A 12,804-nucleotide genomic window follows, 5' to 3' on the forward strand; every position below is an offset into this window, starting at 1 on the left:
TATAGCCTGGCTTTGTATTAATTTATCTCACTTTAAAGTTATTTGAACTTGGCAAGCAACTAGCTACTTGGCCTGTTATAAGAAGATCTGTGAATGTGACTGAAAAAGGCAACAAACCTTTTAAACATAGCACTTTTTAAATCATGAAAATAGTTCCATTGAACAAAGCCAGTCTTGCTTTCAAATAAATATGCTTAGGATCAGCTATAACTAGGAATGTTTTAGAAGCAAGAGTGGTTGCTACTGGGCAAAAATAGTATTTCTCTATGAGATAGAAAGCAAGTGTCTTAATCTGGGAATTTGAAACATTTCAAAGCTCAGATAGCTGGAGAGCATAATGTAATAGCACAGGCTCATCCATATTGGTTGATTGTGAAGCAATACATAGGGCGAGATCTGCTGGATTCCAGCACCAGTTAGAAGGTCACAATAGCAAATATAATACAAATTCCATTTTTGTTATTTATTTGACATGCTGTTGGATACGAGAGAGTTTGCAATTTTGTCCAAGTGCAGTAAATAATGTTTCCTGCTAGCCAGTAACAGAAATCCTTCCCTTCGCTTGCAGGAGAAGGGGAGGAAGGCTAAGGCAAGCTTCAGGCTTACTTTTAATACCTGCTTATTCTTAATGCCAAACTATGTTTTCCTCCTACAATTAAATGTAGTCATTGTTTGAAGGGGAGTTTTGTGTCTTGCTCTTCAAGAGTAATTTTCTACCCACATTTCTAATTAAGATTTCCTGTTATTCTTAATAATTTTGTCCTGGCTTAGCAAAGTCATAAACGGTTTAATGTTGCATTGTTACGTTGTTGAACCCTGCCTTGGGACCTTATGGTAAAGGGGGAGTAGGGAATAAAAACAAAAATAACAACCTGCTATTTTTGTATCTTTTTCCTTATCTGCCTTGCAGTCCTTTTTGTTTCTGTTAAGTAACCTTTCCAATTATTAAGTTTTTTTGGCTATCTTTCAGCAGCTTCCAAGGTGGCTCATGGTATAATAAAACAAGTTTAAATTCAGGCTTAATTCCCATCCCCAGTGAAAATAGCAGTAAGACAAAAATAAAAGCAACAAGGTACCAGTAAAAGCAGCCATAAGAACAGCAAGACAGTAGTAAAAACATCTGAAAATAAAATATATAAAAATCCTGGGAGAATTGAAATGTCTTCATCTGGTGCTGAAAGTCCAACAGAATTAGCTCTAGCTGAGCATCTTTGGAGAAGGTTCATGTAGGGCATGGGTAGGCAAACTAAGGCCCGGGGGCCGGATCCGGCCCATTTGCCTTCTCAATCCGGCCCGCGGACGGTCCGGGAATCAGCGTGTTTTTACATGAGTAGAATGTGTCCTTTTATTTAAAATGCATCTCTGGGTCATTTGTGGGGCATAGGGATGTCGGAATTCAAGCCTATATCAGTAGTAACTGGCAACTCTCCAGGCACCCGGCTTGATCTCCTTTTGACCTCCCTGTCTGCATTCCCCAGCAAGATCCAGGGCTAGGTCGCGATAGGCGATTCTACTCAGCGTGAGAAGAACACACACCCTCTTTCCTGCCCCCCCGGGCAGGGGAAAGAGATAGACAGAAACGTATTTACATGCCTTTATTTCTGTCTTTGCAGCATTACAAAAAACATGACTGCTCTCTTCGAGCTCCAGCAGTCGAGAGACAAACACTTCCTGTACTTCCTGTACAGGAACAATAGGAAGAGCTCATATTACACTCTGAGCTAATTCCGGTGCTTCGCACTGAGAATTGACTGTCCCTCTGTTTCCCACGGACAGTCCCAACATTCCCATCATGTTTACTTTTCAAGCTAGCAGTTTGCAGCTGCATTGCTTCTATATCGTAACAAGGAATTCGTTCATTTCCCCCCCCCCCCAATATAGTGTGGCCCTCCACAAGGTCTAAGGGACAGTGGACCGGCCCCCTGCTGAAAAAGTTTGCTGACCCCTGACGTAGGACTTTTGGTCTTGGTGATTCATAAACTGCCAGTGCATCTTATCTAGTTGATACCATATTACCTAGCTATAATTCTGTGGATGGAACTCATGAATTTACTTAGTCCCTTGACATCAAGAGGATAGGGTTGCAGGCCCTTCACGTTACTTTAAGAGTGCTTAACCTGTCCATCCTCTTTACCTGCCATTGTGCAAATAAGTAGTAGAGGGATGACGGCTGTTCTAGATGAGAGACTGTTTGCTCAGCACAGTTAGCTGAACCTGTGACAATGCATACAAAAGAAATTAAGGGTGGACCTGGGAGGAGAAAGTGAGTCATTTAGCCGTTCAGAGAAATGAAACTAAAGAGAAGACTGTAGACTTGAAGATTGGCAAAGTGCGTATGCAGAGTTAAATTACAGCGGTGCTCCTTTTCAATGGGAGGAAATTTTGGCAAAAGCAAGAAAAAACAGGTATTAAACAATTACGTTGGGTTTTTGTTTGGCAGCCTTTAGGATGCTAACTGGGTTTTGAGCAAGTAATAACTCGAAAACTTACTTCCTGTTCAAATTGAGAGGCTTCTTCTTTAAGAACAGTAGACATATGGCTGCTTCCTGCCAATCAGCAGCAGGGAAGCTTGGTTCCGCATAAACTGCAGCCGCAACTGATAATATCTGAGCCCCTCAGCTCTCTGTTTGGGGCAAGAGTTGGGGCAGGTTCTGTTTTGTTCACCAAGAACATCTTAAGAGTAGTGGAGCTGCAGCTAGTCACCTTCCTGCCAGCTGCTGAAAAAAAGGAGCATATAAGCCATTTATATAGCGCTTTTAGATGTTCAGAGCACTCCATGTACATTATTTTGTAATTATTACAACTTTGTTATAGAGGTTGTTATTTATTATCCCTGTTCCTCAGATGGAGATGGTGGGTGGGCTGAGGGAGAATGGATTGCCTGAGATCCCACAGGTGAGAGTCAAGTGGGGCATTGCATTTTAGCTCTTTCTCTTGTTTACTATGCTACAGCAGCTCTTGTATTAAGGTTTTTATGAACCAGGCAGATGCAGCTGCACAGAAAGAACCTTTTCAAATGCCTTCTTAATCTCAGTCGGGTCAGGAAAGGAGGAATGGATGGATTCATTCTGTTGTGAAATTTGATAAAAGCGATCACATTCTGCATTTGAAATGCAGTTTCTTTTGCTAGTACCTGGAGTGGGCATGGAACAGGATGAACTGGCCCTAATCTCAATTGATTGGCAGACAGCAGATAATAATAATAATAATAATAATAATAATAATACTTTATTATTTATACCCCGCCCATCTGGCTGGGTTTCCCCAGCCACTCTGGGCTGCTTCCAACTGAATATTAAAAACAGTACAGCATCAGACATTAAAAACTTCCCTAAAGAGGGCTGCCTTCAGTTTTCTTTTAAAAGTAAAATAGTTGTTTATTGCCTTGACCTTTGCTGGGAGGGTGTTCCACAGGGCAGGCGCCACTACCGAGAAGGCCCTCTGTCTGGTTCCCTGTAATCTTACTTCTCGCAATGAGGGAACCGCCAGAAGTCCCTCGGCGCTGGATATCAGTGTCCGGGCTGAACGATGGGGGTGGAGACGCTCCTTCAGGTATACAGGACCGAGGCCGTTTAGGGCTTTAAAGGTGATGATACTGTAACTGGGAAGGTCATTGATTCCAATCTCTCTGCCCTGCTTAACCCAAGATTCTTAGCGTACAGTCGTACCTTGGATCCCGAACACCTTGCGAGTCGAACGTTTTGGCTCCCAAACGCCGCAAACCCGGAAGTGAGTGTTCTGGTTTGTGGACGTTTTTTGGAACCCAAACATCTGACTCGACTTCCACAGCTTCCGATTGGCTGCAGGAGCTTCCTGTGTAGCCAATTGGAGCCCGCGCCTTGATTTCCGAACGTTTTGGAAGTTGAACGGACTTCCGGAATGGATTCAGTTTGACTTCCGAGGTACCACTGTGTAGGAATAATTAATAACCTGCATCAATGTAAAGGGTAAAGGGACCCCTGACCATTAGGTCCAGTCGTGACCGACTCTGGGGTTGCAGCGCTCATCTCGCTTGATTGGCCGAGGGAGCCGGCGTACAGCTTCCGGGTCATGTGGCCAGCATGACTAAGCCGCTTCTGGTGAACCAGAGCAGAGCGGTACCTATTTATCTACTTGCACTTTGACGTGCTTTCGAACTGCTAGGTTGGCAGGAGCAGGGACCGAGCAACGGGAGCTCACCCCGTCACAGGGATTCGAACCGCCGACCTTCTGATCGGCAAGTCCTAGGCTCTGTGGTTTAACCCACAGCGCCACCCGCATAAAATTTGGTAAATAGCAATAGGTAGATTGAAGCATAGGTGCTGATATATCACACCCCTTTTCACTGTGTGATCAGGAAAAATAGTCCAAAAATGGGGATATACATGAACAGAGTTGAAGCTTTGAAGTTCCCATCCTTTTCTATAGAGCCAGGTTAAGAGGCAGCAAAATCTACCCTCTCCCTATCTTGAGCACAAGGATCACCAGGGGTTGTGAACATTTTAGCCCTACCCTAGCAGCTTCCTGAATGCATCCATTTACTTAACTTCATGTAAGTGGGTTGGTTGGGAATTCACTCTTGCTGGGGAAAAGTGAAGCATTCCTGTTGCACACGCATAGGCAGCGATGGCTAAACCTGCCTTCCAGTCCTTAGGTTAGGCAGTATAGCTTCCTCCTAAGTTGCATTATGCAAGTTGGGTGTGTTGGGCTTCAGTTAAGAGTACACAGAGATGCTTTGCATTCCTCCCCAGGGATCTTTGCCATTTGTAACTGCGCATCTGATTTAGCAAGTATTATAACATTGCCAGCCTGCTCTGAGCACAGTTAGACAGTTAAGGAGATTTGAAACTCACGGCCTAAGATGCCTTCCCGGTAGAAGCATTTGAGTTCTTCCATTTCCATGGGTGAACACACACAACACTTCATATCAAGGAAATCTATTCAGGTGGGTGGTTTTAGCAACATGCCCCTTTCTGGTTCAGTGGGAGGAAATACTCATTTTAAAATCTTTTTACAGGTAGCAGCTAATACCTTAACTAAAGAAAACAAAGATCGTCTTTCAGATATTTCGCCAGGTAAGTTAAAATAAGTTAGACCATATGTGGTCCATGGTATGGATACCCCAAAACATTAGTGTGTCAGGCAGAGGCGCCGACTTGGGTCCCCCAATGTGGGTGTTGAACGTCGGCACGCACCGTGCCATAATGTTGCTCCATCATATTGGAGTGGCTCTGGGTGTTGCTACAGCGACTGGATAAGGGCCTCCGCACACTGTTCCCTGCTGCCCTCCGTACCTGGTGCCTCCACACACAATTTATTCCATTTCTGTTCAGCAATCCTTGCATCTTTTTTTCTCTGAGTGAAGCTTGAAAATTATTGCATAGACCAGGATAAAGACATCAGAATTCTCAGTCAGCTTTGTACAGTGTTGGCACATAACAATCAGTTTCTAAGCGTTAGCATGTTGCTTTTTTCAGCCCTGTCAAATTTTCAGCTTCTTTGTACAGTTCCTTGAAATTTTTGATGCAGAGTGTGTGGTTCTTTTTAAGGAAAATAACCAGGTTCAAAATGATTTTTCCCCCTCCCCCTCATGACAGGGCTGAGGGAAAATCCAGGAAAATCCAGGAGCAAAATGAGTGACTTTGAAAAGACAAGGTATAGTTTCTCTTGCATTATAATAGTGGAAATACTTTCAGATTCAAAACTTCCCTTTGAAATGTTTTTGGGGTTTCACCTTAACACCTTTATTTATTGTAGCTTTCATACCTGGGTGTCCACTTTTTTTAATTGGCCGTGATAGCTGGGGGGGGGGGGGACGTCACCAGGACACTGGTCCCTGGTGCACATGAGAGGTTGGGGACAATCCCTGTTTCCCAGGGACAAGTTTCCCAGGTTGTGGGTTGTTTTTTTAGAGCATGAAATGTGTGTGCATTTGAGTTATTGACAAAAGTAACTGTATTTTTTAATTCCAGAGATGAGCTGAATTCAAAAACTGATTCTCAGAAATGTCTGGACAAACAGAAAGCTCCCTGTAGTACTGTGCGACAGGTAACAGATATGTAAAAAGCATGGCATTGCAAATTTAAGAATTTACTGAATGTCAGGAATGCTGTTTACATATGGTTGGTGAAAGGCATGTAGAACATTATACAGCAGCAGCCTCCACTGAATATTTAAAACCAGGCAGTTTTTCGTTATGGGATTCTGTTCGTAGTGTTGCCTTCGCATGTACAAGTGAAACACAGCAGCAAGTACTTTTTTAAAATTGTGGACTGTATCTAACACTGCAGCTCCACTGGTGTGCTATACATCCATGCCTGCAGTGGAGCTTTCTTCTGTCCCCTGGGTGTGCTCAAAATCAGCTCTGGGGGGTTCAGGGACACTGGAATATATTTTGGGGGCACGTGGAGGAAGGAGAGGAAGTCCTTTTGTGCCAGCGGAACCCCACGGGTGCAGCATTGGACACAAGCCCTTGTTGACAGGTTTCCTAGTCTCAGCTGGGATCTCTTCCTAGCCTGAAGTCCAGGTGAAGACCACAGTACATTATGCCAGCTGCATAAGTCTTTACCCACTCTTAATTGCATGTTATGTTCGTAGTAGTCTTCAGACCAGACTGCAATCCAAATTGAGATGATAGAGAGCTATATGCTAACGATTGTACAGTTCTTTCTGTAAGGAACAGGGTGGGTTTGTCTGAAATGGGAGCAGGGGTAAGAAACATTGAATTTGTCATGAAAGTTCTTCCTTCTTAGTGGACAGTGGCATCCTGGCCCTGCTCTTATTCCTGGAGGAAAGGGGCAAGTGGGTCCTTATAAACAGAATAATCAGATCATGGGAGTGACCTGTTTCTGTCCCCGTCCCCCCTTGACTTTTATCTATGTTGCCAGCTTGGCATAGTACATATTTTGTAGGGATTATTTGAATATTCTCAAGGTCTCCTGGGTTTGTTTGTGTTACAGTTTGTGTGCCATTTTAGCTCCCTAAGATTGCTACAGAATTAACATTTGAGTAAGAAATAAAAATGTGAAATATTAAATTCAAACAACATGTATTACTGGTCTGATAAGCATAATGTTTTGATAAAGGAAACAAAGACAACATTTGTCCCTTGTTGATTTCTGCAGGGGACAATAACACTGTCGTTGAAGAGTACTGTAGAAGATGGATGTACATCATTGATGGATCAGCGCTTTCACAATGCTGAACAATCCTTTGCACGATTGTTAAGTATTCTAGATCCATCCAACCTAAAGGTAATAGGGAGAATGCCATGGTCTGCTCAAGATAAGTTTTACCTTCTGTATATGTTTACGGTTCTTTTAAGCAGTCCTAAGAAAAGGGTAAAGGTTAGTTTTATTAAGTACATCCACTATTATATTGTGCTAAGTAATTGAAATTTCTGGAAAACAGAACAGGAAATATGCAAAATGGTTTTTCAGTGACTCTGAAATCCATCTTCCAGGTTTTGTGCATTTTGTGTAGACAAAGGGAAACTGTCTTTCTAATTTCTGTGTCATAGTAAATTATAAAGGCAAAGTAACTTATTTCTACGATTCAGTTCTCTGTAAGGCTAAGGGTGGCATCCAACATTAGAAGTAATCAGCATAAACTAATTGAAATCAGTGGGCAGTTACTTAACTCCATTGATTTCAGTCTACTCTTTAGTACGACCTGGTTGTATATCACCCTAGGTGTTTGCAAAATGTTGGGTTAAAGATTTATGAACAAAGTAATCTTGTCTAGGATAGGGATCAGATGCAGTTGAGCAGACAGAAACTGAATATATATAAAGTACAGGTTCCAATGGATACAATTCTTTCTGTCAAGTTTTGTTAACTTGAGGATGTGATTTTTAATGACAAATCATTTTTTCTTGTCTTCTCTTTATTATTATTTTTTAAACTTGATGCAGCCATTGAAGTTTGCTATTGTTGATTATGTCGTCATCCTCTATGGCTATGCTACTGCTCTCCTTGGAATAGGGCAGCCTGAGGTAAGATTCAAGCTATTACGTGTTGGCCAGGGCCCTCCTGCCAATGTCTTACTAGAACAGTGGGTGGCTGCTGACTTAGCTAGCACAGGAACTAATAACTTGTTCCCATCTAAACTGTTTGCAGGGAAATGCCATCTTTTTTATTTGTAACAAATTTCAAAACTTGAAATCATGAAGTTGAACAAATGTATTGTATAAATAATCTTCTTCAGTTTGAACAAATATTTCATCCATATGTTCAGTGAGTTGTGTGCAGTCATGGGGATATTGTTTTATTTAAAACAGAGTACGAAACTCAAGAATCCAAGGACCTGTAGGCAAGGAGTCCGGAAACTTAATGACTGCTATCCTGACATGAGACAGAGATTATGTAACATTTTAATCATGCACTAGGGAAGTCCACATTTAAATTTCAAAATCTAAAAGTAGCCTACTTCTGCAGTTCACGTCACTATGGTGGAAATTTCCAAGAAAAACTTTCAATCATGCATAGTTCTGTCCCATAGGTGCCTATATTTTTTGCTGAAATGCAGTCATAGAAGGCAAATGTATTAGTTTATTTTACTTCGGAAGCCTTTTGTATCCTTGTGGTATTAGTAGCCTTTGTGGTATACTGCACGTATTGAAAACAAAAATGGTCTGATTTACCTTATCTACGAAGGCATCAGATGTCATTCTCAAAATTCTTAACCTCAGTTATTTTAAAATGACTTTACCTTTATGGTAATCATTTAACATGCTATCCCAAGAAGTCTTGAAATCTCCATCATGTGCTGTAACTATTTTTGCTTTATATTTCTTTTGCCTTTTGCTGTTTTGATTGTGTTTGAAATTATTATCAAACCGTTTCATTTGTTTTCAAAGGAACTAACCAAAGCCAAAGACCATTTCAATAACATAATTGAGAAGTATGAGAAAGTGAGATTTGATTGCTTAGCACATTATGGAATTGGAAAAGTATATTTGAGACAAAATAGGTGAGTATAATATGTTGATTTTAGAAATTGAGCTCATTTGTTCTTTAAAAACCTGATCACTTAAATACCTTGTCTGAGGACAGTTCTTGCACTTCTTGAATTTGTCCATTTCGCATTAACTCTGATCGCACTAGAGAAGACTAGTCAGAGCGGAAGACCAAAGAGGACAAAACTTTTGTATCATATGTGTGAACTCTTAGGGAGGAATTTAGAAATTTTATTTACCTATTCAGTTGTCAGCTAATACCACTCTCCAGAAAGGCAGGCTTATTTGAGATGAAATATATGTTTAATGAGAGAGTTAAAAATATGCCTGTGGCCTTTGATCAGATTGGAAAGAAATGTAATAGTCAACAGGTTTGCTTAATGGCTTGGTGCTGTTTAAGCTGTAGGGGTCACTCATAATCAAACCTCCCTCTGTATTGACCCCTGGTTGAGGAGTTTGACTTACAGCATGCAATTAAAGTAGCATGGGGTGGAGAAGACTCCCCCATGGCTTGCTTTTCTGACAAGGAGGGATTCTAAGCCACTGCTTTCCGCTTCCCCTCAGTGTCTCTTTTCCCCCTAGCAAATGCGATTTTACTCCCTCTAATAACTTGTGAGAAGCTGCCTGGGAGAAGAGGGAAGTCTGCCCTTTTGGTCTAGGGCAGGCACATCCAACAGGTAGACCTGAAGCCCCCAAAAGGGTGTAGATCACTGCCAGATTTTAACACAGAGTAGATCGCAGTCTCTTGGGAGTTGGCCACCCCTGTTCTAGGGAAAGGAGCCATTGCCAAAAGTGATCAGGAAGCAAGCAAGATGAGTAAACAATCGCAGCAGCCCTCCCTGCTGCACTACTGTGTCAAGGTGAGGGGAGAGTGAGCATGCTTGACTTGAGCTGCCTCTTCATTTTCAAAAGGACTATGGAATCCAGAGTTGACGTTTACCTCCTGTTAGAAAGGCATATAAACCTACCTGAACCCTGAGATCATCTTCTGAGGCCCTTCTTTGTGTTCCTCCTCCTTGAGAGGTCTAGAGGGTGGCAACACGAGAACGGGCTTTCTCTGCAGTGGCTCCCCATCTGTGGAATGCTCTCCCCAGGGAAGTTCACCTGGTGCCTTCATTAGGCGCCAGGCAAAAATGTTCCTTTTTAACCAATCAAGTTGACCTGATTGACATCCTATACCCTTTTAAAATGGGGCTGTTTTTTGAGGGGAGTGTTAATTGGGTTATTGTTCTTACTCTGATTTTATATATGGTGATCTTTTCTGTGAACCGCCCTGAGACCTCTGGGTATAGGGCGGTATATAAAATAAATAAATAGCCAGAACTAAAAATTAAACCAGCCACAATTACTTCCCATTTTAATATTGTGTTTGGGGTCCTGGGGAGAGGAATGACACTCATCGTTTATTAGATTCCTAAACACGAAACACACTGACACTAGGGACGCTTGGATATAGCATGTGACGTTGAGTCTTTTGGCGTACACGATAGGTTTTCAGAAGCTCTGGACCAGTTTTTGAAATCAAAGACCATGGTTAGTCATAAGATTATGCCTGGTGTATTGACATGGCCTACAACTTCCATAGTTATTGAAGAGACAAGAACAGAAAAATTTCAAGTAAGTAAGATTGTTACCCTGTAAAGCTAAACAAAACAAAACCCAGATTGTATATCATTTGTGTGGTGGCTGTCCAAGATAAGTTCTGTCTATATTCTGAGGACTACAGCAAGGAAAAAATTGGTAAAGCAGAGAATCTTGCATTCATCTTCAGTGGAGGTGAGCGTACTTGAATGTGTGACTCTGTCCATCCTTTCCAGTATAAGGATTGCCCTTAGCAATTGGGGATCTAAATACCTGCTAAGGGTCCCTGAATGGCAAGGAAGTCTTTTGAGTGACTTGCCAGCTGCGCTGAATATGGGATCTTTGTAGAATACCTCGGTTAATCAGCTGAATTGTACTGGCATCAGAAGTTGTATTTAGGTCAATTACCATTCACTTATTTGTACCTTCATCACTGAGATTGCCCCTTCCTCACAGAACAAAATTAAAGAGCAATAAACCCATTTGCTTTGTTTGTAGTTTGGCAGCGGAATGGACTACTTTGGAAACCTTCGTTAGAGGTTTATCAGCAGAGCTTGGGTGGCCATCTGCCAGAGATGTTTTAGCTGTGATTCCTGCATTGCAGGGGGTTGGAGTCAAAGCCCCATGGGATCCCTTCCAACTCTATGATTCTGTGAATCTATGAGCAGTACTGCGTGACTTCATCTCGCATCATTGTAGTCAACTTTGAAAGCCTGGCCTCATACAGATGGGTTGAATTCCTTCCTACCTAACAGGCAGCCTAATATTCTGTGGGGTGGCAAACAATAGAAAGTGGAAGAAATTGAAAGTCGAGGAAATGATGAATATTCAGTATTCTGCTCGATGAGACTGCATTTATAAACATGCACACTTGGTAGTACAGAATTTCCAGGGAAGGTGCTACAATATTTAACTTGCTTTGCTGCTTCATAGGTTATATTGCAAGATCACATTGAAGAATGCAGATTTCCTCCAGCTCCACATGCAGTTTGTCGCTACCAGCCGTGCCAAGCGCAGAAAATAAAAATCTATTTTAGCGACCCAGATTTCAAGGTAATATGATGGTTGTTGAAAAGGATCTTGAGATACTTTTAATTTAGGTGCACTTTCTCTTAAGAGGCTTATGCAAAATATGTTTTGAATATTCCTAATATAAATGGTGCCTTACTGTTGAACTCACAGTGCTCGCTTATCTGTGATCTCCAAACTTTAGGGTTTTATACGTGTTACCTGCTGTGAACAATGTAAAGTGGAGTTTCATGTAAGCTGTTGGAAGAAGTTGAAAGCAGCAAGATATACAGATAAAACTGAAAAGGTAACATCAAATGTTTAATGCTTTACTTCTGTAGCCTCTGTAGCGAAATCCTACCCACAAGCCCTTTTTCTGCTCACACCCACAGGACTTCCTTCGAGAGCTATGTTTCACTCCAGATTGTAGCGGTCTCATTTCTAATATTGCTGTCTTCAGCTCCTCTGGTCTAATCAAATGTGAGGTAAGAATTGATTTCTGGTTGGTATTTTTTATAATATAAATACTAGAAATGGAATTAGATGAAAAGAAACCTTTATTATTACCTGCATTCAACATTTCCAAATTTGTTGTCATACTATATAAATTTCATTTTTGTTTCTTTGCTTTGACCTAATGTCAAAACAGTATCTATTTTATTTTCCACAATTCTAATAAAGCACTGTTACGGAAAATAAATCTTTGAAGCTCCCGTTATTCTTTTCTCCTCTTAGTATGAAGATAAAATAAAAAGCAAGAATCCTCCAAGGCCCATTATTAAACAGGAATGCACAAGGTAAGTTTCCTAGCTAGTCATATAATACTAGCAGTTCGTTTTCAGAGCGGCTGACACAAGATGGTAGTCTCATTGAAGAACATGGGGGTTTGTATCGCCACCTGTTGTCCAAGGCAGGAAATATTCAGCGTAGGGTAAGGGAAATTGGCCAAAATGGTCTCTATCTCGTTTTCTGGTTAAGGGAGACTTTTGTTTGCTGGAAAGACCTTTGTTTGCTGGATACAATCCTGAATATATATTTGGATACTTGAAGGCCTGTTCGCATTTAGTGTCGTGATGACCTTCACATAAGGATTGCCGCCGGATTACGTCTTCATGTGTCTGCTATGATTGATACAGTCAGGCAGCTCACTGAAAGGCTGGCTGACTCTTTCGGGAGCTTCTGTCATATATTAACAGGCCAGGAGACTTATTTTTCCTGAAAGAGCAGTAGTCTTGAATATTTACATTTCAACTGAAAAATGTCTAATTGCTTTTAAAAAT

General features: G+C 41.4%; 1 protein-coding gene across 3 annotated transcripts in view; it reads left to right on the plus strand.

The window, feature by feature from the left end:
- Window positions 1-12,804, plus strand: part of TTC3 (tetratricopeptide repeat domain 3) — a 68,109-nt gene that overhangs the window by 21,556 nt on the left and 33,749 nt on the right. For all 3 annotated transcript variants that reach the window (XM_081004408.1, XM_081004409.1, XM_081004410.1), the window contains 11 exons: window positions 4,997-5,054; window positions 5,577-5,634; window positions 5,952-6,027; window positions 7,104-7,232; window positions 7,892-7,972; window positions 8,837-8,949; window positions 10,426-10,552; window positions 11,450-11,569; window positions 11,730-11,831; window positions 11,917-12,009; window positions 12,260-12,321. In XM_081004408.1, coding sequence (XP_080860534.1) covers window positions 4,997-5,054; window positions 5,577-5,634; window positions 5,952-6,027; window positions 7,104-7,232; window positions 7,892-7,972; window positions 8,837-8,949; window positions 10,426-10,552; window positions 11,450-11,569; window positions 11,730-11,831; window positions 11,917-12,009; window positions 12,260-12,321 — 1,019 coding nt within the window. The remainder of the gene's footprint in view (window positions 1-4,996; window positions 5,055-5,576; window positions 5,635-5,951; window positions 6,028-7,103; window positions 7,233-7,891; window positions 7,973-8,836; window positions 8,950-10,425; window positions 10,553-11,449; window positions 11,570-11,729; window positions 11,832-11,916; window positions 12,010-12,259; window positions 12,322-12,804) is intronic.

The sequence above is a fragment of the Podarcis pityusensis genome (assembly GCF_964106645.2).
Source record: "Podarcis pityusensis genome assembly, chromosome: 4".
In the NCBI taxonomy this organism is placed as follows: Eukaryota; Metazoa; Chordata; class Lepidosauria; order Squamata; family Lacertidae; genus Podarcis; species Podarcis pityusensis.